The following is a 25,430-nucleotide window of genomic DNA, read 5'->3' as shown; positions in this document are numbered from 1 at the left end:
CGATACCTTCTTGTGTGTGAGTGGTGCCATTTTGGCTTCAGAAACAGAGGAAATAAGGTATTGATGCTTTACATAGTTTTAGAAATATGTGTTGGTGTGTTTTAAAATGTTGTACACTGCCCTGTGACTCCATATGGTAAAGGGCAGTACAGAGTATTAAACAAACCAGTCACCTCCGCCATGAACTTTCTATCTAGAAACTTTGAGTTGTACCCAATGACATTGTCCTGTTACTGCAAAGACTTCTGCCTACACAGTAGGACTTCCTCTCCTCAAGCTCCCCACCCCCAAATCTCCTCTGGAGGGTTGGGGAACCCCCAGAACACATTTGGGAGCACACAAGGAGAGGAGACAGAGAGGAAGTTCCATTGCACAGGTAGTAGTCCTTGCACTAATGGGGCAAATTTATTGAACAGAACCCTCTACTTTCAGTTCTTTTGAGTTCTTCAATGTGAGGCAAGCAGTTCCTTCTGCCCTGCAAGCACTCCTAGCACATTACACTGGAACATTCACTTCAGAAGAATCAGCGGGACAACAGGTGTCACATTTGGTACTACTCACCTTGGCTGCAGTCACAGTTGGCCCAGCCAACAGCTCCAGAGGCAAACTGGTAGAAGCACCAAGGTATTGCCCCACCATCTGGATTCCTGCAGTAGTTGTGATTCCCTAACCCCCGGTTTGGATACTGCTGAACGTAATCAGGAAAGTCTGACCAGTTTAGGCAAGCTGACCCAGAGACTGTCACAGCCAGTGAACCATTGTAATATCCAAAAGGCTCCATCTCACATGCACCAGATGCTGGAAGCAGAAAAGAAAAATCTCAGTTTAGGTTGCCTCTATGAACAACTTCAACAGAATGACTAGGTTCAAGTAGTTATTATCTTTTGGCTTGTTCCTCACCTGCAGGAAGTGCTGAGCTGGAAATGCCCATTCCTTTTGTGATCTGGAAAGTGGGGAGCCATTTTGAATCTTTGGGGGCAGGGAAAAGAAGAAAATTGAGAAAGCTGGGAGGCAGGGTGCTCACTAGGAAAAGGAGCGATGGCAGCAGCTTCTATTTTTGCTTAAACAGGGCTTAGCAGTAGCATTCTTCTTTTGGTGCTATTGGCATTCCCACCCCACCGTAATGCCTCCCTATGTCATGAGAGACATCGCACCACCCCAGAAGCATTGCTAAGGGGTGGGAATGGCAGCCCACACTGGACAGTAGGACAGTAGCATTGTATTGGTCCAGATAGGGATGGCTGGAAAAAATGGTGGCCCCCTCAGGCCAGTGGCAGTTGCCAGAGGGAACCGCCATTCTACCCCCATTAACAATGCCTTTAGAAAGAAATGATATATCCTGCTGTACATAATTTCAAATGAGGCATTATGAGGAACAGGGAAGCTGCCTGGTTGGAAGAGGGAAAAGGGTAGGGGAAAGAAACGCTGCTGCCACTTCCCTGAGGAAGCCCCTAATCTCCAAGGTTCCCCCATGTTCTCTCTCCTTTTTCATAGTAAAGGTTCAATTTGGAACTTCCAGGTCAGTGTTATCTCTTGAGCTGTTTACATTTATTCTGTGGATGGGTTTTTTAAAAAATCTGTTCCAAGCAATGCAAAGCTCTCAAGCCTGACTACTGGAGCTCTTACTGAGCCCTCCACTACAGTAAGCCTGAGAACTCATACCCTCCCTGCCTAGGAACAAAAGTAGTTCATAGCTCCACTCCTTATGTAACACTGCCACAGCTCCTCCTTTTTTTTCTGATCTTGAGACAGGAGTGAATTCTCAAAGGCTATGAGTGATTATTATTTGAGGAACAGGGGTATAGTCGTCTAGGGTCTCGGGAGTGCTTAGACCCCTTACTTTTTTGGGACAAGGGTCTCAGCAGGGTCCCCATGTCTCCAACATCCTATGAGCCAATCAGCATGAGAGTGTTAGCCACTGAGAAGAGTCTTCTAACAAACTTCCTTGTTCTTTCTTGCTACAGTGAATCAGAGTGAGAGCTATTGAGAAGACTCTTCTCAGGAGCTAACACTCTGTCCTGTCATACTTATTGGCTCCTAGGGATGTCTTTGTTGTGGGTGAAGGCATTAACAAGGATTTCATTCCCAACCCAGCAGGGGGGAAAAAGAGGATGGGAGGGGGCATTGCTATCAAGAAGGGACCCTGCACTTTTGAATTTGACACTACATTACTGTTGAGGAAGCATCCAGCTTGCACCTCTTCCTCTCTGGGAAAAGCAGGGCAGCTTGCTTTCCTCAAATCCTCCCCAGACATAAATACATAGCATTGGCCAGAGAGCTCGGCACAGTCTCTTGTGAGTACTGTCACAAAAGCACATCAACTGAATATTCTTAAAGGGAAAGACTAGATATGGGCAGAACGGTGTGACAATGACTACTGAGGTTTCAACAGATAATGGCCTAACACTTTAAAGCCTACTATTAGGGGAGACAACACACATGCTTTGTATGCAGAAAATCCTAGGTTAAGTCTCTGACAATTCTAATTTAACAGATCCCAAGTAACAGAGCTGAGAAATACCTTTACCTGACATCTTTGAAAACTTCTGCAAGTCAGAGTGGATGGTATTGGGCTAAATGGACCCATTATTTGATCAAATATAGGGGAACTTCAAATGTACTATCACAGCTTAATGGCTAGATGCTTGCTTTTCGAAGAATGGAAGTATAATTTTTCAGGTTAATTAATTTTGCATCCAGATAATAAGCTGAGATAACTGCAGAGGCATCCAAGGAAAAAAAGATCAAGAGGTCATCACGAGGGGGTTTAGTGAAGGGCAAAAGAGGCAGTAAGGAAGACAGAAAAAAAAATAGACATAGAAACAAAGAAGACAAAACAGTAGTTTTCATTTAATGTAGGCTTCTGGGTTGTTATGACAGACAAATTAAAATCTGCAACAAAATGTTGTAGTGCACCTCCCTCCCCTGAAAGGTCCCAGTTCAGAACTCCAGCCATCCAGAACAGGAGCCTTATAGAGCTGTTTGGAGTTTGCAGGCAAAAGGGAGGGATATTTCAGGATGGAGGGAGAAAGGAAAAGGGATTTTTTCTTCTTCTTCTTCCTTGTCCTACTGAAACCTTCCCAATTGTGTTATATAGTGGTACAGGGTTCATGTTCAGGACTGCCTGACAGTCCCAAACCTGACAGCCCCAAGCACTTTATAGCTTAGGGGTGGGTGTCTGATCAGCGGGACAGAAAAAAAGTTGTCTTTTTTCATTTCCTCCATCCTGAAGTGTCTACTCTCCACATAATTTAGGGAGGGGAGAGTCTTTTAAACCTCATGACACACACACACTTTCTCTAGCAGGCCAATCTCTCCCTGAACCCACCTCACTTCTATTTTTTATTAACATTCTGTAGGCCCTAGAAGTTAATGAAAATAGATCTGGGTTGAGACATTTCTGGTTTTTTATTTATTTATTTATTTATTTTACTTGAATTTGCAGACTAATACATTTTGGGGTAGCCCTGTCCTGTTGTGCTTCCAAACTGATTGACATGTCTATGCCAAATGTGGTCATAGAAAAAAATATGATAAAGATGAAACCTAAATTAGATGGAATGATACCAAAATTAATTTTTATGTATTCTTACCTGTATTCTGCAAATGATTCTGACTGGACTGGGATCCCAGCAAAGCCTGGGAGGAAAAAGACGGGAGACCAAACATGGAGAGATTATTATCCCAACATGGGTTTTTGTCCTTGATGCTGTGAAGCCCATTAACAGCACAATGGAGACATGCTTGAATCACTAAGGTTGCTCACTCTTCTCCTTGCTGCCATCCATTTGCACTTTTGTCCATTTGCACATCTGCCTATGAGCAAGCAGATGAATAATTGCTGGGCTGGACTTCCGGGAAGGGTGACTTAGCCTGTGCCTGCTTTTGGGACGGGCTCCCGCCGCAAAAGAAGCTTATTCAGATATAAATCAGTCAAAACTTTTTTTTTTTGACTGATGAAACTTCTCCCGGGCAGGGAGAAACGAAGAGATTAACCTCAAAGCCTATTTTTGTTGGGAGGACTAGATTTCATTGATTTATGAGACGAGGTCCAGCCGACAAATAAGGACGGATTTTCAACAAGCTCTATCTGATAAAGCGACACGTTCATCTTTTCTTTAGAGAGAGAACGGACTAACAGGCAAGCACCCTTCTTTCTATATTTTTTTACTTGACTTAAACTGTTGCAGTAAAAGGAGATTTGCCAGATTGATCGGCTTTGGACATCTTTCCGGTGAGCTATAACTCTTCTCTGCTATGCACTAATTAACAGCTTATCTCTGTTTTTGTTGCAAAAAGCTGTCCTGGATTTGCATTCTAAAGATATACACAGAAGAGAGATTTCTATTCCTGATTTCTATTCTGAAGAATATTATATTGTCTGAGACTACTCTCTTTTTGGTTTATTTTATTTTGACGAATCTGTTTCCTGACGACGCCATTAATTGTTTCGATCCTGGGAACTACATTTTGTTTTCCTAAGCATAGTGAGATAAGGCTGGCTGCTCTGTTTATACTGTGATGTCATCAAGTTTGGAGTATTAACCCAATTGTTGCTGAAATAAGAAGTGGTTCTCTTATATTTTTCTTTTAAAATGGCAATCAAGAAAGTGGCTGAGAATCTGAAAGTAACTAGGTTTCAGAAAATAATGGATGAGATTGAGATAACGAAACGAACCCTGCGACAGGGTTGTAAGGAGCTGAAAATTGAATTGTGCAAAATGATCCAGGAGTTTAAAGAAATAGGGGTCCCTGTGAGAGAGGAGACCCTGGAGCCTGGAACAAACGTGGAACAGGAAAAAGATTTGGAATTTATGGATTTTAGAAATAAAATCTACTGTTTGGAATTCAATGTTATCTCTGAAGAAATTAATGAAGATATTAGAGATAAAGTTATCAATGGCATGGACAATCTTCTGGACTGGAATGATGTGATGGAGCCTAATATAGAGAAAACCTATGGAATTAATTGCAGCCATGTGACAAGGGAAAAACTTTCAAGAGATGAGCCAGTACATTTTGTAAAAAAGAACAGAGATATGATTTTACTGCAGTATTCCAGCAACCTATTCAGAATGGATGGCAAGAAAATATTTGGGATAGAGGAAATTCCCATTAGACTCTTACTATATGACTATGGTTATGACAGCAAGATTATTACGGAATACTGATAATGGAAGATTGGACACTGAAATTACTGGAGTTAACAAGACTATTGAAGATGGAAGATGGAAGATGGAACTAATAGGGATAATAGAATAATGGCTATTGAAATTATTGAACCTAACAGATTCTGATGAGATGGATTAATCGAAATGTTTATTTTGACTATGGTTATGACAATAAGATTATTATAATTATTAATGAGATGGATTAATCGACATGCTTATCTGGAGAAAAATTGATAGATATATTTCTTAAAGAATTGAAACCTCTCTTTGACTCTTTGTGGAAAGAATAAAGTAATGTTTATGAGATTTGATGATTAAGTAAGATAACTACTGGAGGAAAGTGATTTTATAATATGATTTAAGAGACAGGATTGTTATACATTGTAGACCTATAACTGATGTGATCTGTGACAAATGGGAAGTTAATATTTCTATGGTTATGACAGCAAGATTATTACGGAATACTGATAATGGAAGATTGGACACTGAAATTACTGGACTTAACAAGACTATTGAAGATGGAAGATGGAAGATGGAACTAATAGGGATAATAGAATAATGGCTATTGAAATTATTGAACCTAACAGATTCTGATGAGATGAATTAATCGAAATGTTTATTTTGACTATGGTTATGACAATAAGATTATTATAATTATTAATGAGATGGATTAATCGACATGCTTTTCTGGAGAAAAATTGATAGATATATTTCTTAAAGAATTGAAACCTCTCTTTGACTTTTTGTGGAAAGAATAAAGTAATGTTTATGAGATTTGATGATTAAGTAAGATAACTACTGGAGGAAAGTGATTTTATAATATGATTTAAGAGACAGGATTGTTATACATTGTAGACCTATAACTGATTTGATCTGTGACAAATGGGAAGTCAATATTTTATTTTATTTTTTATTTTTTTTGTCTAACTATTTTTGATTTTGTTTTTTGTCTTTGAATGTTTTATGGTTTTGTTTTGTATGTTTTATGAAAATCTGAATAAAAATTATTGTAAAAAAAATAATAATAATAATTGCTGGGCTATAGGAGCTTTACTCACTAGTAAAAAGTACATGCTGCTGAAAGGCTGCACATCCATACTTGGTGTTTATGTAAGCACCTACAAGAGAGTAATTAATAGGGCTTCTGCATCACTTATTTCCATAATTTAGGAAACTTTATCTCTCCATTGTTTTTAGAGAAAACAAGTCACGAGAGACAGCACCTCCCTGTTGCAGTGACCTCCATGCATTGATTGGCAGAATCCTAAATGCTTTTAAGGAGCTTTTCCTACCACCAGATCACAAAGCATCCTTCTCAAAAGTGCATCATGCACACATACACACACACACACACACACACAGCCCAATATTGGAGCGAAGGGTTTGATTCATGTAATGGCAATTGTCCATTGACACACAGACTATCTATTTATAACCAAGTGAGAGGAATGCAGCCCTCATTTTATCCACAATACAGCAATTGCTCCTTGTTTAATTAAGAGACAGTTGCATTTGCAGGAACTAAATCCGCCTTGGGGAGGCTCTGTCCTTGGGCTGATATTGTGTTCTGTGAAGGTAGCCCTCGGCCTCTGTTGGGGCCTGAAATGTCCACAGGCATCCAGTGATGCCACAGGCACTGCAACATCATGCAATCATAACTTATATATCATAATTGTAATTGTAATGTATATTTATTTACACTTTATGTAAACTGCTTAGAGGTTGTGATTATCAAGCAGTGTACATATTCTATTAAATAAAAAATAAAAATCATACTAGGGCTGCTACTGGCCAGCCAGAAAAACACACACATAACAAACATTCTCTCTCTCTCTCTCTCTCTCTCTCTCTTTCTTTTAAAGAACAATGAAAGGTGGCCTGCAGAGGCCACAGCTGCTAGTCCACCCAGTTGTTCTTCAGCTGAAGTAGTCCAGCCACTTGGCTTCTTGCCTCATTGCTCATATTAGCCAGATTCCAGTTGAGGATGTCTGGAAAGTGGGCTTCAATCACATCAGGCTGAAGAAGCCGTGCCTCCAGAATGTGTCTGTGTATGTCCCAGTCATTGGTGGCACCCCAAGTGCTGAGAGTTCCAGCCAGAAAACTGCCTTGGCTCAACATTCTCCCCTCCCCACCCCCAACCGTCCGGCCACAATTCCATACTCTCCAGCATTTCCTAGATGAAAATAGGGACATGCCATTAACATCCCTTACACCATACCAAAGATTACTACTACCTGAGCACTGTCTCCACTACAAACTGAGGGGTTCTATCCCACTTCCTAGCAACTGGTATTCAGAGACGTACTGCCTCTGACCATGGAGGCAGAACATAGCCATCATGTCGGCCTCCCTATGCAACACATACTCCTTTTGTATACCATTCTGAAATTCTTTTTTGCATGAAGGGCAGTTTATAATTTTTTTTAAAAAGAAAGAACTATGGGAGTCAGAGTTTGCTCCCGCTAATAATTCTTATGCAAAGGCAGGAGGAACCTAACTGGCAACAGGAGGGAAGGACAATTACCATAACAATCAGGGTCATTTATATCCCAGTGAGAATACGAAGCACTATTGCTGATCCAGAACACAAGTGAGTTGTCGGAAGGCAGAGCTGGGGTCCCAATCCCGGGGAGCTGGATCCCGGAGAGTTGGGAGAAGAGTATTCGGATGGATGGCAGAGGGAAGGGGGAGGAACTTCCCCCCTTTGGAGCGAAGACGAAACAGAGGAACTGCCAGTGATAAGGTCGCTTAGCAACAGGGAGCCTGAGCCCTTCCTGGACATTCTCACGCCTCCCCCTCTTTCAGGCTCAGAGCAAGAGGGGGAAGAGGGAGGGCTGCTCACAGCTGAAAAGCGGGGAGGCAGTTTACCATCAGCCCCTCCCCTATCCCCCATCCTGGAATCAGAAACTTCAGAATAGGAGGGGGTGATGCTTCCCCCCTCACCGCGCACACGCAGACAGCTGAAAAGACAGGAGAGAAGGTGGGGAAGGCGGGCAGTACCTGAGGGGCAGTTAAGGAGGAGCAAAAGATTGCGCGCCCGTTTGGCCCCTTCTTAAAGAACAGGCGGGAAGAAGTCCCTTGCTCTGTCAACTTTCTCCCAATGCCGCAGGACCTGTATCCCTGTATTGATTCATGAGAAAACGCAGTCTTTGTTTGGACATTACCCTAATAAAACACGAATTAACTACAATCGTTGGTCTGGTTCCTGAGTCACATCCTGGGCCTGACATGAGTAAATGAGTGTTGGTTCTTATGGATTTGGACAAGGCAAAGAGCACACTGGGGCCACATTCATACTACACATTTATTTCACTATTATTCCATCTTAAACAGTCATGTTTGTCCCCAAACAATGCTGGGAAGCATAAGAACATAAGAAGAGCCTGTTGGATCAGGCCAGTGGCCCATCTAGTCCAGCATCTTGTTCTCACAGTCAGTTAATGCAGAATGGTGCGGCATGATTGCTGGCATGACTGAGATCCTATCAGCACATAATACCTCTGCTCTGAAATTTGCATTGGTTGCTGATTTGCTACCAGGCCAAGTTCAGGCTGTGCTTTCCATGTTATGGGTGCCACCAGGGCCGGTTCTAAATGCCGGCCAGGTTGGGCACTGGCCCGAGGGCACCGGAGCTACAGGAGCCCCTGAGGGGCCTTCTGCGATCCACGCCCCCCACTTACCTGTCAGCCGGCTTTTTAGCATTGCCCTTAATGAAGATGGCGGCCGCAGCTTCCCTAAGGTACTGAAGCCACTGCCGCCATCTTAGTTGATGGCAGAGATGTGCACACGTAGCACGCACGTATGCCATCAACAAAGATGGCGGCGGAAGCTTCATTCCCCTTAGGGAAACTGTGGCTGTCATCTTCATTAAGGGCAATGGTAAAGACTAGACAGGTAGGGGGACCGTGGGAGGAGGCGTGGGGGGGCGTATGCACGCACGCACACACACACACACCGGGGGGCCAGGGCAAGCTGATGCCCAAGGGCCCCCGCATGCCTGGAGCCGGCCCTGGGTGCCACATAGTACTTGTTCTGCTCTTGTAAGAAATCAGTCCTATAAAGTGGCAGCATTTTGGATACTCTGTTCATAGGGTTTTTGTGGTCAGAGGTGGTTTATCATTGCCTTCCTCTGACTTCGGACACATATCATACTTTGGACACAATGAGAAGACATGATTCACTAGAAAAGACAATACAGAAAAACAGAAGGGAGTAGAAAAAGAGGAAGACCAAACAAGAGATGGATTGATTCCATAAAGGAAGCCACAGACCTGAATTTATAAGATTTGAGTAGGGTGGTTCATGACAGATGCTCTTTGACGTCACTGATTCATAGGGTTGCCATAAGTCGAAATCGACTTGAAGGCACCTAACAACAACAAAGTGGCAGTACCTATGCTTTGGAACTCCTTGCCTATTGACATTAGGCAGACACCTCTTTTCAGCATTTGCTAAAATCATTTTTGTTTAAGCAAGCCTATCCACGTATGTAGAAGCTATTGCATTTTTAAATCTGTTTTAACTCATTGTTGGTTTTATTATTTTGAATGTTTTTAAATACATGTCTTTAACTGTTTTTGCCAATAATTTTATTGTTTTATATATATATATATATATATATATATATATATATATATATATATATATATATATATATATATATATATATATATATATAAGATTTTTATTTAAGATTTTTTACAATAAAGCAGTATATAACTGTTGTAAATAAAATACATAAATAAATTTTGGCGTCACTGTGGCCCTTGAGTCTCTTCCCACTTTTAGGAACAAAAGCAATCTGCCTTATACTGACTCAGGCCATTTGGTATCGCATAGCTCAGTATTGATGACATGGACTAGCATTGGCTCTCCAGGATTCCAGGCAATAGTCTTTTTTATAAATTGAATTCTGGACCTTTCCATGCAAAGCATATGCCCTACCAATGAGCTACAACCCTTCCTGTGTTTAAAAAAGTATCTTTTAAAATTGTTCTTTTCAATTTACTCTTGAATGCACATCATACCTAGGGCAGATCCACATCATCCATTTAAAGCACATTCAACACCCATTTGAAGCACATGAATCCCACCACAGAATCAGAACTGTAACTGTGAGGGAGAAACAACACTTTCCAGGATTCTTTAGGGGAAGTCATGCGCTTTAAATGCGAGTTGGATGTGCTCTAAATGTACTGTGTGGATCCACTTAATAAATTTTGCCTGCATGTAAATTGTTTTAATTAATTTTTCAAAATGCAAATGAGCTATAAAGTGTAGTGGGTGACCATGGGCTACTCACCATCTTTCAGCCTATCTGCCCCTCAGAATGAAAACAATGGAGAACCATGACCACCTCAAGGAAGAAAGGCATACTTAAAATGTAGAGGAAGTATTGTACAACCATAGTGTGAAATCGGATACTTATTGGAACACAGTATGAAGAAATATTTATATAAGCATGACTATCAAATATGTTTATTATTTACACAACCTGTAAATATATTTATAGTGTTCGTTTACTCAGAAGCAAATCCCAATGAATTCAATGGGGCTTATTCAACCAAGGAAAACTGCAGCCTCAAGTGATAAGGAACTTGTTCTTTTAACAAGCCTTTTAAGTTGAGACCTTATCCCAGTCTGTGTCTGGGATGGAATTGCTCTTTAATATGTTTTTAAACCTTTTCTTTAAAAAAAATGTTTTTAAACCTTCTAAAAATGTTTTTAAAGATGTTTTGTTTTAATATATTTTAAAGTCTGTTTTTATTATTTTTAAAGTGGTTTTAGTGCTTTTGTTTGCCTCCCTGGGCTCCTACTGAGAGGAAGAGCGGGATATAAATCAAATAATAAATAAAAATAAATAAATAAACTTCATTCACCCAACCCAAAATTCAGAATCATGCCACTTTAAGCTGTTTTGCGACTGTTTATACTTGTTTTGTGGTTATTGGTTTTTAAAGGGATTTATTTCTTATTGTGAGCTGTCTTGGTTTCCAATCACCAACCCTACCTCACAGGGTTGTTGGAAAGACTCCATACACACACACACACACACACTTTTAAAAATACACCCCATATAATAGTTTATTGTCAAGCCAGTTGGTCATTGCAGAACATTTTTTTAAAAAATCAGTATTAGTTTCCTACATAATAAAAAATTTGAACCCTGCCTAATTGCTTTAAAAATAGGATTGGAGAGGGAGGGAAAGATTTACAACACAAACACAATTCTTTGCTATGTTTACTCAAAAGTCCCATTAATTTACAGCACAATCCTAACCATGTCTACTCAAAAGTAAGTCCTAATGAATTCAATGGGGTTTACTCCAGATACATGGGATTAGAATTGCTTTACTCCCAGAAAAGCAAGTATTGGATTAAATACTTTCATATTGCTAAGGTTTTCAAAGCACTGCCCTTTCCAACAGCCCGGGGTCTTACTCTTGCACTCAAGAGAAAAAAAAACTTTAAGCCATATTATTACTTACTCAAACTGAAGATCTCAAAGTCACCATTTCCTGACGTTGCAATTAAGTCTAGGCACTGCCTGGGTCAACAAATCACAACCCTGGCTTCACTTATTGGCTACAATACTGAAAAGGCGGGGTTAGGAGCTAGGAGCTGCTATAACAGATCCGTTAAACAGATTTAACAGTCGCGGGGGGGCTGACGTTTTGGTGTATATCTCGGGAACCAGACCACCTAGAAACTTAATTTGTTTTTTAAATTGAAGCTGAGAGTCCGGAGATTAAGGTGACTTACCCGGAGACCTGAAGGGGACCCGCTAAAAGCTGGAAACTCCAGTTGAAAACCGGACACCTGGTAACCCTAGTGGAGAGACACTGCCAAGATTCAGGCTATTAATACTAAAGCGCTGTAGCAGCAAAGGGGTTCATCCACTTTCTCATACCAGCTTGTAGTCCAGGTGCCAATGGAGCCAACTTGGTGTTTTTGTGTGCCTAACAGGTTTTCATTGTTTTTACATCTCCTTTATTTGGAGATGCCAAAACCAGACGATGCCACTCGGTACCCTTTGAGCAATTTGACATATTTGGCTCCATTGTTTCAGTAACTGAGAAAGCCAAAAATGCTCGCATACTAAAACACATATAGAATGTGTAATGCATTAAAGCACGTACAGAATACTTAACAATTACAATACAATCCTTCTGGCACCAGGTTATAAACTTTTTATTTGCCCAGGGATTGTGTGGCCTGTGTTCTGTTTTGTATTTTTGCTGCCCCTCAGTTTTATTTTCATTTTAACAATATTTGGTCTAGATTTTTTTTAAGTAGATAAAATAAAATTAAGTGGCTTAATCCACTGAAAGCTATACTGTACAAAAACTAATATTAAAAGGAACAATGCCCATTGTTGAGCAAAGTTGCTAAGTAACAGTAACATGTCCCCCATGTGACACGTCCCCCTGCTGGATGACTTACCAGAGGTCTTTAGTAAGAGCAGGGTTTTGAGGAGAGTTGAGAGAGCGGTAGTATTAGCTAGAGAGAGGGAAGCAGAAAATCATTACATTTTAAAAAATGTAAGTAAAAATTCTTAGTGGTTTCTGTGTACTGGTTTTATCACTACCCATGAAGATTCAGAATAGTAGGGAACTATCCCTACCCGATCATGCTAGATTATTTTCAAAACGTTATCCTCAAGGCCAGTTAAAATGCATCAAGTGAAATGGCCTGCCTTTTCTTCCATGGACATATTCAGAAGAAGACTACTGTATGTCCAAGCTTTGGAGGATCTTTTGACACAATGTTCCCAGTTCCACAAGTTGCTCATGGCAGCAAATTCATGTCAAGCCTGGAAGTGTCAGATGCCTCAATTCAATTGCAGCGATATGTGTAGAGTATGAAGCCATTACAGCCCCAGTTTCTCACTTCTTCCCAGTCTGTCCTAGGCTGAAAAAGTTTCAGAACCTCTTAACAAAGAGGGGTGCCAGTGATGGATCCTCCAAACCATGGAGGATGTTTTTTCAAAAAAGAAATAAAAAGCTCTGTAGAGATGGAGAAGAAAATAGATTTTTGGCATTGCTGCTGAAAGTGTAAAGTCCAAAAAGCAAGCCCCAAATCCATGTCATTTGCGAGCGGCCCAATTCCCTGGGATGGATAGGACTGGCTCTGATTCTTCAGGTGAGGAAACGACCTATGTTCATGGGGAATTGTTGTGAGGCCAGTGAGAATCTGCCTAATTTGGTAAGAAAAAGGTGTGCCTCTGATTCAAGAAGACTTCAGGAGAGCACAGTGGCAAGGCATCCCATTTGAAGGAGGATGATAATCATTTCTCTTTATTTTTGTCTTTTCCCATTGTTTCGTGAACAAGGTTGCTTGATCCACCATTTGCCACTGAAGGGGCTAGAGAACAAGCCAGCCATCAAAGGCATCAAGCATCTTGAAGCCTGCAGAAAAGACACCACACCCACTGACCTTCCTCTCTGCTTTTGAATTGAAAGCCTGGCACTTAAGAGTCAGTGTGGTGCAGAAGTTACAGCAGGGGTCACCAGCATGGCCCTCACAGGTCCACACCTGCCTGCAGAGGCCTTCTGTGGTGCCTGCAGGGTCCCCTCCCCGCCCTTCTCCCTACTGAAATTAGGTCTGAAATTAGCATTCTGTTGTAGCCAACAAAACAGGATGCAGTGTGTGCTCAGCTGCAGTGTGGTGTAGTGACCACAACAGTTGCTCCAGTTTGCAAATATGCCCACAGGCCGAAAAGGTTGGCAACCTTTTAGAGTTAAGACTAGGACCTGGGAGATCACTTGCCTACAAAGGTGACTGGATGATCTTGGACAGTTACTGTCTTTTAGCCTAACCTACTTTACAGAGTTGTTGTAAGTATAAAATGGGGATTGGGGAGAGCCATGCATACCACTTTGAGCACAACTACAACCACCACAACAACACAAACATTCCCTTCCACCTAGATGCAGCACCCATCCTTTCCCTCCGCCCTGCTCTTCTCCTTTCCCTTCTCTCTTGCTTTCTCTTCCTTCCCTTATTTCTCTCTCCAGGTGCATCCTTATGGCAGTTTAATGTAGATTCATAGCTATTTATGCCTGCATGTTTTTCCCGTCATCCACATGACAACCTCATCCAACTGCCAACCTGTACTTTTTTCCACTATATCTGGATTTTCCTGATCCGTGGATAATCTGATAAGGGTGAAAATCCAATGTAAAATTGCATGTTGCCTGACTGTAGTAGAGGCACTGAAATATGTTGTGACATCACATTTTTATGGGTTGTTCTTTATGTATGTGATGACAGTTCATTGGGTGCTCTCTATTGCCACAGCCCCAACTTCTATTAGTTCTTTGTTTCCATCAGCCCAAAGCATGATGCTTGCCTACTTCCACCAATTGTAGCTGAATGAACAATACATGTATATATTTTAGCTTTATTACACTTTTGTGCAAAACTGTTCCTGTGCAAAACAGCTGTATTAAAAATAAAATGGCTCTGATTTAATTGCCACGTGCTCTAGTTCTGTATTCCATTGCCATTTTATGCTTTTACATTTTTTCCTTTACATCCTTGTGTTATACACACGCCCCTGGCAACTGAGGATCACACTTCATGCATTTGATGAAGTGGGCTTTAGTCTACAAATGCTTATGCCATAATAAATGTGCTTGTTTTTAAGGTGCTACAAGACACTTTGTTGGTTTAGTTGCAACAGACTTACATGGCCCCTCCTCTGGAAATTCTTCCTTCTCATATGTAATTTTTCATGTGATTATTCCTCTGGTTTACTATGATGGAGTAGTATTATGCTCTTAAAATGTACTGCAAAATTTGGCATTATAATCAAACATACCTTTTTTCTGTGCTGTAAATGTTGTCCCTTGCCACTGAAATCTCTGACTCTCACACACACTTGCACACACACCCCTCTGCACATATTGAAACCTGAAAGGGCATGCTTCATAACTTTGAAAGCCACTGTTATTTGAAATTTTATTGTTTGTCTCAAATCCTTGGTACATAACACATTTCCACTATCATACCCATACATTCCATTTAATTGCTGCTGCTATTCTGTAGCATGCAAAGCTTTAAAAGGCTCCGTAACCACCATCTACAGGAACGGTTCACAATTTCAGAATCTACATACTCAAAACAAAAGCCACACAACCACCTGTCCCACTTTTCCCTGTCTCATAAAGTATCCTTCCATTTCATTTACACATAAGCAGCAGCAAATATTTTTTTAAAGGATTTTTCTAAACTGGATAAATTGTCCAAAAAATGGCAAATGAGATCTAATGCAGGTTAAACATACAACATTGAACATTCCAGCTTCACATATACACTGATGTGGTCTGAAATGGTGGTAACTACTGAGGGGAAAGAACTTGGAATCATTATGGGTAGCTCAATGAGAAAGTCAACTCAATGTGATGCAGCAATGAAAAAGGCAATCCCTATTAGGGATTGTTAGAAATGAGACTGAAAATAAAACAGTGCAGCTGCCTCTATATAAATCGATGGTATAGCCTCATTTGGAATAATGTGTGCAGTTCTGTTCATCCCATCCCAAAAAGGATACTGTAAAGCTGAAATGATGCAGAACAGGGAACTTACCTATGAGACTGGCTTATTTAGATGATTAAGACAGGACCTAATAAGGTTTTCAAAATTAGGCATGGTGAAGAGAAAGTGGATAGAGAGAAACAAGGTGGGACCTGCTACAAAAGATTGCACTGTATCCACAATTTCTAAATGGAGTGTTCCGTTCAGGATTTCTGCCAGCCATCGCACCCTTCTCCAATATGCTCCATTTAGCATACCCCTCTGGCTTTCTGGTTTTATTTTCCAATTGACAGTCAACATCTTGTGGCTACTAAGCATGCTCAGTCCTTGCTGGACCGCTTTTTGGGATGTTTCCACCCCCACTTCCATTTTTGTCTTTCTAGAAGTTTTGTACTTCTAAAAGTCTCAGGGTTTTCTTGAGCCTACTACTCCTTCCTCCTTGTTTCTCACCGGCCCTACTTTTGCTCAGTTCTGTTGGAACTCAGCACCTGAGTTCACTGTTAGAGAAAGTAGTAGTATTAGAATACTCTTGTAATACTAGAATCCAGAGTTACCCAATCAAATTGATTGATGAGTGATAGATTCAGAACAGGCAGACATGAATACTTCTTCACACTCTGTGAGGGCCATAGATTTAGATAGCTTTAAAAGAGGAGTTAATCCCTGGTGGATAGATAAATGGAGCCCTCAAATGGGGAGGCAGTATGCCAGTTGCTGGGGGGTCAAAAAACAGGGGTGAGCATCCCTGCTTATGGGCTTCCTAGAGGCATCTGGTGGGCCACTGTTGGAAACAGGATGCTGAACTAAATGGATCCTTGATCTGATCTAGCAGGGATCCTGTTGTTGTGTCCTTATGAAGCAGAGTTTATATATGAACGTAATTGTGATTAAGAAAACAGAGGTTTTTATTGTATTAACAAAATGTTTCAGCTTCCGCCTTCATCAGCTGCTAACATACAAATGCTGTTACCAAGGTGGCAGTTATAGAGCTTTGAGGATAGAATGCTCAGAGGGGCTTCATTTGCAGAAGCTAAGTAGTGGTGGTACTGTCCTCCAGGTTCAGGCCATGTGGTGCCAATGTGTCCAGAGAGTATATCCAAAAGTTCTCTCTTTTGGTCAATGCTGCTGGATCTGCTGGCATCTCTATCGCTGTTATGGAAAAGTGCAACAGGCTGTGACCCTCAGTGTTAAAATGCTTTGCAACTGGTTGCTCCACTTTTTTTGTTAAGATTGCCGACTTGTGGTTCCTGAAGTATGTGCGTCAGTTGTGGTTTTTCCTACGTATTGGATATGACATTCTGGTCTTTTGCATTCGACGATGTAAATTATATTGCAGGACCTGCAGGTGATGTTCTGTTTGATATAATATGTCCTGCCTGTCCTAGTGCTTGTAAAAGTAGCTGTCTCCCTGAGGTACACACAGGTGATACAGCGTTTGGAGTGACAAGGATGAGACCCTGGATTGGTGATAGGTGGCTTAAGCACAGCTCTCACTAACAGTCTGTGCAAATTAGGAGGTTGGCGAAATGCTATAACAGGAGGCCTGTCGATGGCTCTAGTAAGATGTTCAGAGTTTGCCAGCAATGGGTAGCTCTCCCTGATTGCTCGGTGATAGGAGATGCTGGATGGAAATCTACCACAAATGGAATCCATTGCTCTCTGCTCTTTGACACCTCAGTATGATGGAGGAGGTTTTCTCTGGACAGAATGGAGGCTCGGTGGATGTTGTAATTGATAATATGTGGAGAATATCCTCTTAGAAGAAGGTGTTCTTTAAGTTCACTGATCCTTCTCTGGTATTTATCTTCAGTGTTGCAAATAAGTTTAATTCTAAGAGCTAAGCTATATGCAGTGTTTTTCTTTATATGCTTAGGATGGCAGGATTTCCAGTTTAAATAGGTGTGGGCATCAGTGTGTTTGCTATAGAGATCAGTGGCTATTTTGTTGTTTTCAGTGGTGAGAAGGACATCAAGAAAAGGGATGTGCGGATTGTCATTTGTACTATTAAATGTAAACTTAATAGATGGATGGATAGAGTTGATGTAATTTTTAAATTGTTCTAAACTCTCTTTACCATTTGTCCAGACCATAAAGATATATATAAACCAGGGAAAGGGCTACTTTTCAATTATAGACATCTATACATTTGAATTTTTCAGTGCCTTTCAAAACGGAAACAATTGTGTTTTAATAGTATAGGTAGGTAAACCAAGCAACCAAAAGTACAGCAACCTGGAATTTGCTGCAAGGAACGGAAGAGACAACCAGGAGATTTGCATTCATGGTATGCACCAGCATGTCAGACAGCATGGGATGGGCTTGATTAAGGGAGTTCTGCCCTGGCCCAGCATGAATGAAGATGCTGCAATTCAGACTGCTGGGGGGCAACACCCTCCTTTGCTGTCTTACACACACACACACACACATTCACACACACACACAAACCATTGTAAAAAACACTGAAAGAGAAGTTAGATATCTTTAACCGTTCCAACACAAACCTATTTCTTTAAGCTTCTGACTCCAGACCACATGCCCATTAATGATTAAATAATGAACCAACATTGGACAGCGATTATCTAATGCAGCATTTGGAACATAGTAAACACAATCAATCTACAAAAACCAATGCAAATCGCTGGGATTTCCTTGAATTCTGCTTTAATCTCATAATGCAAAAGGAAATACATAACTCTTCCCCAACCACAGCAAGTATCACCCTTTCAAGATCACAAAGCTGCCTGTGCAGCCCCAGATTCCATTTTCACAGCCACAATTTCTATTTCTGTTTCCATTTCTATAACAACATTAAGCAGCCAAATGATTTGTTTTAGGAAGATGAAATCACTTACCTGCACAGAGCCAAGACAGGGGAGCAAGTGCAGCAGTGGGAACACTTGGAGAAGCACCATCCTTCCACAAACAGTGAGCTGATTCTTCATGCTTTACATTTTCTCACTACTGCTGAGCTGATCATCGTACTTCCTGCTCCTCCTCTGTTCCCCTCCCTTCGGTTTCACAGGGGCTAGAAGGCTCCTGTCATCCTTGTACAAGGAGGGGAGCAAAGGGGGGGGATGCACAACTCCAGCCTTAGATGTTTGCTTTTCTCTGCCTCACCTTATTCTTTTTCCCTTATCTTTTCCTTCTTTAAAGCAAGAGAATATCATGTGATCCAGAACTTCTGAACCAGCTTTGCATATAACAAGAGGCAAGTGCAGACCAGCAGTAAGCAGTCTTCCAGGCTGCTTCCACTCCTCTCTTTTCTTTTTTCTTTTCTTTTTTGGTACCTCCCCCTCTCCTTGGCTTTCTCCCCATCTGTTCCCTCCCATTTCTTTGGCACAGTCTATACAGTACACATCTTCTCTCTCTGGTTCCAGCCTCCTCTCTTCCAGACTGGATCAATCCACCAGGGGTCTCCTTCTCTCTCCTGAAACATCTTTTACACTTTCTTTTACCTTTACTGTGTAGCAGGAAGGTGCTAACTCAGAACTCCCCACTGAAGGAACAATTAAATTCAAGTGCAGCAAAATCCTTTGCTTGAATGTGCAAGAAATTAGATTGGCTGGAAGGAATCTGGCCTTTATCTTTCAGCTTAATCTGGAAGTTCATCTTCACTTGAAGTTGTCCTGAACCTTATTCTTAGCTTTTTCCCCTGCCTGCCAGTTCCTGCCTGTCTAGGAAAACCAGAAAGGCTTCACAATCTACACAGCAGTCCCAGCCAAACTCTCCTTACTTGCTGCCATACTATACATGCTGTCATTGCTTCAGTGTACAGTTCTCTTCCTTGAACTAAAGCTTGAAAGTGGTTCCATATGGCAGGAAGGATGGCTTGTTAGTTGTTGCTGCTATCCTCTGTGGTTCATGTTGTGGCATAGCAGGCTGACATCAGACATTGACCCAGTTGCTCCCAGACTTTCTCTCCTGCTGGTGGCACAGGACTCTCTCATTTTCATATGACCTGAAGTAGGAAAGAAGGCTATGAGAGTTAGGAACTTAGAAAGCTTCCTTATACAGTCAAACCAATGGTTCATCTAGCTCAATACTGTGTACAATGGCAGTGAGTTCTGCAGGGTTTCAGGCAAGAGTCTCTCCCAGACCTACCCGGAGGTGCTGGAGAATGAACCTGGGACCTTCTGCACGCAAAGCAGGTGCTCTACCGCTATGACTCTTCCCCAAGATGGCATGTGACTGGCACTGAAACAGATGTGACTGCAGCATTGCTTTTAAGATATGATGCAGTGGTGAAGAAATCCTTTTCTCAGTTGCCACTGTGATGAGTGTCATCCAGCAGAGCTGTTCTGGGTATTCAATAGCCTGATGAACCCAAGTGGTCCAGAGAGTGAGACATCTAATATCCATTGTGATGAATCTGCAACTTTTGCAGCTCCCAGATGACGCAGAGTAAGAGTAATTTGTCTGAGTTTTGGGGGGGGGCTGTTTGTTCTTTAACCAATTTTTAAATCTTGATCCATGCACACACTGGCTGGTGAAAGCCAGCTCGGTGAGGCTTGGCATTCAGTTGACTGAAATTATGCTTGCCTTGTTGAAGGAGGAAAGAACAATAGAATCTAAGAATAGCAGAGTTGAAAAAGGAGGGATGTAAATTTAATAAATACATAAATAAATATACATACATTTAATTTAGATGTACTGTTAATACTTCCCTTACCCTGCCCCAAACTGTTGTTAACCATGCTGAGAAGTGGGACAGCAATTGATATATACAAATACATCTTGAGTCCTATTTGATTTCTGTCAAATATTCCAGCCAGATGGAAGAGTGCATTCAGACAGCATTCAGAAGAAAAGATGAAGAATAAATGAAAATTGCTAGAGGAGTTGGCTTTTCCTACCTATTCCCTTCATCTTGCTGCAATTAACCTTTTAAAACAGCTGTGAAATTCATGCTATTTTGTAGCAGGAAAACATCACACTCTGCTTTAAAAAAACAAGAGGAACTTTTTGTCTGAATTGACACAGCTCTTGACTGTGCACGCGTTGCACACATCCTCCCAGCATCTCTCATTTCTTGATGCCTAGTAGCCTGTCCTGTCAATGTCTCCATTCATCCACTGCTACCAAAGTGTAATGCAGTTTTGTTGAATGGTGAATTAATTTCAGGGACTGCTGGTAAGAGAAGGGAGTGGCCTCTCTTGGGTGTTTCCTACTGCAGTGTGTCTAGCCAATGAATTGCAATCATTTAATTAGCAGCCGCCTCTGTTTGCAGTCAGAAGTGAGACAGAGCGGGGTGGTGGTGGACAGAAATAATCTTGGCAGGTCCTCATCACTGTGGCATGGTTAGAAGACAAAAGGAAGAAGGTTGTTTCTGTACTTGAGTGACATACTCCTTTAAAAGGACACACAAGGAAGCTCTGGTTACAGATAGCAAATAAAAAACAGCATAGTCATGTACCTATCCCCATTACAGTATTCGTTTGCCCAATGAGCGTTAACCAAATCCGTTCAGAAGTTATCCGGCTAACTCCATAGATAATGGGCTGGGAATCCTGTAATTAGCTATATTTGCTAATTACAGGATAATTAGCAATTTGCATATTGGAGCACTCACCCCACTCCCATGAATGTAATGTGTTTTAATGGTTTTTAATACTGTATTTTAAATTTCTGTAACCTGCTCCTGGGACCTGATGATAATGATGATTTACATTTGTATACCGCCCCATAGCCAAAGCTCTCTGGCGGTTTACAACAATGAAAAACATTAAAAACAAATATACAAATATACAAATTTAAAAACACTTAAAAAACAATTTGGGGGATGATGATGATGAATAACATTTAAATATCAGCTACCTTTAGCACATAGAATGTAGCAGGGATTGGGAACTTGTGGCCCTCCGGATGTTTTTATTGAACTACAGCTCTCATCAGCCCTAACTAGCATGGAAATGGTCAGAGATTGTGGGAACTGGAGTCCACCAATTTCTGGAGGACTACAGGTTAGTCCACACACAAACACACATACACACACTGGATAGCATATGTAGCATGTATAGCATGGTACAAATTGAAATAAGTCTTGCTCAGCTCTTGAGAAGGACCCAAATGTCACTTCCTGAGCAGTGCTGAATCCAGGTTTAAGGAGGCATTGAGTAAAGTGCCCTCTGGTGGAGCCCCTCCTCTGTCGGTTCTCTCTGACAGACTCACATGGCAGGGGGCAGCAGCTGCCCCCACCGCAACACTCCCAGCAGCACCGGATTGCTGGATGTAGCCACCATTTCAATTTTCCACAGTGCCCGAGAGAAACTCTATGTTGGGGTATTGTGGGAAATTAAAATGAAGGCTAGATCCAACTGCTAGACACTGCTTGGAGTGTTGGCCCAGATTTTTTTAAAAAAAAGATCAGGGCAGGCATCAATAGGGGGTCCTCCCAAGTGCCCAACAAGGTCAGTGTCCTGCCCAGAGCCCGACACAGGAGACGGAGGCGAGACTGGCAATAATTCTTGCTTTATTAGAGTCACGGTTACATCAAAAGCAGTGCGTTTCATAGACCTAACTAGGCTGGCTCACTACTGATGCTAACTATGCTAACTAAGCAATTCTCTGTGGCATATGGAGTAAGTTGACTCAGCACCTTAACCAGGGTTAAAATAATCTGATATAAAGCTATATATATTTCACCAAATATATAAACAAATGGTATATAGCATCCATACTCTCAAAAACAAGAAAATGACACAATAGTGAACAGTTCCAAATATTATCCTGTTTAAAACCTGTTTAGAAAATAATATTAAAAAAAAAAGCTTAATTAAAATGTAATTTTATCAGAACATAAATCACACATGAGGTCAGATAACTGAATTAAGCATTCTGCAGACAGTTTTAAATAAAGGAAAGGTCTATAAAACATGATAAAGAACGCGTGTAACAGTTAGCAAAAGCAGAAGATACCATCTTATCAGGATGTCTGTTCTGCACAACATAGGAAGTGGACCTTTAGTGTTGTGGCACCTAACCTTTGGAATTCCCTCCCCTTAAATATTAGACAGGCACCCTTTCTATTATCTTTTTGGTGCCTACTGAAGACCTTCCTCTTTCAACAAGCCTTTTTCTTCCTCTTTCAACAAGCTTTTTGAGACCTTATCCAAGTCTGTGTCTGTGTTGGAATTGTTCAAGATATTTTTAAAGAGGTTTTGCTTTAACACATTTTATAGTCTGTTTTTAAGATGTTTTAGGGAGCAATCCAACTCACCTTTCCACTGGGCTGGGGTGAGTTGGATGTCACAGAATTCAGGCTGCGCTGGCAGGCTCCCAACTGCGCCAGACTTTGCTGGCAGCAGCCCGCTGCCACAGCTGAGCTGGGGAAGCCGTTGAAAGCCCTGAAAATGGGGCATTCTAGTGGCGTGGTGGGGGAGGAGCTGCAGGGGGGGACTTAGGCACGATCCTCCTCGCATTCAGACCCCTCCCGCAGGTCCCAATCCCCCCGCAAACTCTGCGGGCCAAAAGATGGGTGCAGTAAAAAAAATTTAAATATTCCCCATTGAGGCCTATGGGGAGCACTTACTCCCCAGGAGGCCTGTTTGTGGAAGTTCCCGGCCAGCTCATGCACATGGCTCCCGAACAGGAGGATCCCGTGGAGCTTTCCACCGGCCTCACTTCCACTGGGTCCCCAGCATTTGGATTGCTCTGCTAGAGTGTTTTTAGTGTTTTGTTTGCCGCCCTGGGCTCCTTCTAGGAGGAAGGGCAGGATAATAATAATAATAATAATAATAATAATAAATAATAATTATAAAAAGTAATATAGTTGCAAATGTTTCATCACCATCGCTGAAGATTTATTTTTATGTAAGTTTTTTTTAAAAAACCCTCTTAAAGTCGTCCTTGTTATTGGTTAGTGGCCCTGCAGAAGGCAACATTTTGAAATGTGTTGGGTGCATTACACCATAAAATAAAGTTGTTTTACTCAAGCATAATTTGAGCCTTTAGCTCTTCTTTCATGGTTTAGTCCCTAGCAAATACAGTATCCTTAAATGCAGTATTTTTCCTAATAGAAGTGAAAAGGTTTATTGATTATTTCTGTGAGAAAATGTAGAAGGGTGTAAATTGGGGATCGGAGAGGTTTTTGCCCTTCACAGGTGAATGGAAACTAGGAACTGATTGTATAAATGAGGTTTGCCATTCCATCCATTCCCAGCTTCCTTTAAGCATGTCTGTTTCTCATCTTTTTCTATCCACCATTCAACATCAGGTTAGATTGGGAAGTTTCCATGAGGAGTTCCTCAATTGTGAGGCAGATGTTCTTGTGGTCTGGATCTGGCACACAGAAGGCATTATGAAGAGGATCAGTATCTTTGTGTGCCTGTAAAGTAATTTAACACTCATATTACTTTTCCCCTCGATCTACCTAGATCTAGCTTATGCCGTACTGGGAACTCTTGGCCTGCACTCAGTGTAGTAAAAAGCACTACTGTAAGAGTCAGTCTAGACTGATTTTACAAGTGTAATGGGCTCAGCCTTGAACTATGTTTATTATTGCTGTAATAGCTTATAGAGTCTGCTTAAATCAATAGTATATTGTTGCAAAAGAGCAAAAAATGTTCTCAGAAAGGGTTTCTTTGCCCCTCCCAAGTAAAGCAGTAAATTTTCTATGAACGCCTGACATAAAGTGCAGAGATAAGGTGTCTGGGCAGTTAGCCCATGTTCTCTGGCTAATATAAATAAATTAAATAAGATATAAATAAGAGGGAACTACTCCTTATATGGTATGGTTAACACCACAACACTCAACTAGCTGTTGACAAAAGGGTTGGCTAGTCGCACAGAGAGCCAGCAGGGAGACAACACAAGAGACAGCATGGCCAGGCAGTACAGCTGATAAGATCGTGGGAGAACACCTCCTCTCTGATAAGGAAGTGTATAAAAAGCCAAATTATTTACTACTCAGTACCCATCTCAGGCTGGAGTAGGTTAAAGACTGCAGAAATGTTATTTATTTATTTATTTAATTACATTTCTAAACCGCCCTATAGCAACAAGCTCTCAGGGCAGTGTACAACAAGATATACCATCCTTGTCATGTGATGGCGAGATGTACAGTATTTCCAGGTAGTCTGTACCTTTAGCTCTGTAACAAGACTTTGAATTTAACTCAGTCCTTTCATCTATTGTAACCTAAGTAAGCTGTACCTTCAAGGTCTTATACTTTGATGTTAAATGAATGCTTTCTATTCTCATTTTCTGTTTCTGCTATGATGGTGAATGCCCTGGGCCCCTGCTGGGAGAAAGGGCAGGATATAAATCTAATAAATAATTATTAAATTTAATAGTTCCCGTGCACAAGGTATGAATAAATAGCATGTGTTAAAAGACTATTCGGCTGTCTGAAGTCTGACTCCCAATTAGAAAATTTCTGGTTTCTCCCAAGACCCTCTAAATCTTGGGTGGGGTCTCTAACTATATCTGCCTACTGTTTGATGACTGCTGTTGGAAACCTGTGAGCTTAGGTCAACTAACTTTCAACATATAAGGACTCTGAGTAGACACGGATAGAAGGGAAAGCAACAACCCTCAACCCTGTGCATTCATGAGAAAGAGGGCCGGCCTTGCTGGTATCACAAGTTACAGAATGATGCTGTTTATATTAGGTGTTTGGGGGCCAAAGCTATGTTCTACACTTACAGGTCAGAAAAAAGGCTTGCTCTATAACCAATAGCTTGAATGTATGTAAATAGACACAGTGTACACCTTAACAGCAGA

At 41.3% G+C, this 25,430-nt stretch overlaps 1 protein-coding gene across 8 annotated transcripts in view; it reads right to left on the bottom strand.

The window, feature by feature from the left end:
- Window positions 1–19,509, bottom strand: part of LOC133388692 (neurotrypsin-like) — a 70,794-nt gene extending 51,285 nt beyond the window's left edge. For 2 of the 8 annotated variants that reach the window (XM_061634776.1, XM_061634778.1), the window contains exons 1-4: window positions 18,563–18,961; window positions 3,594–3,639; window positions 901–969; window positions 562–798 (exon numbers count right to left, since the gene is read on the bottom strand). In XM_061634776.1, coding sequence (XP_061490760.1) covers window positions 562–798; window positions 901–969; window positions 3,594–3,639; window positions 18,563–18,652 — 442 coding nt within the window. In that variant the 5' untranslated portion in view covers window positions 18,653–18,961. Of the gene's footprint in view, window positions 1–561; window positions 799–900; window positions 970–3,593; window positions 3,640–12,614; window positions 12,672–18,562; window positions 18,962–19,443 lie in introns of those variants that run through there. The other 6 variants (XM_061634780.1, XM_061634781.1, XM_061634783.1 and 3 more) reach the window with 5 other exon arrangements.
- Window positions 19,510–25,430: the final 5,921 nt, after the last annotated feature.

The sequence above is a fragment of the Rhineura floridana genome, chromosome 7 (assembly GCF_030035675.1).
Source record: "Rhineura floridana isolate rRhiFlo1 chromosome 7, rRhiFlo1.hap2, whole genome shotgun sequence".
Classification (NCBI taxonomy): Eukaryota; Metazoa; Chordata; class Lepidosauria; order Squamata; family Rhineuridae; genus Rhineura; species Rhineura floridana.
The sequence above is the reverse complement of the archived record's forward strand: the minus strand, read 5'-3'. Positions and strand labels throughout refer to the sequence as shown.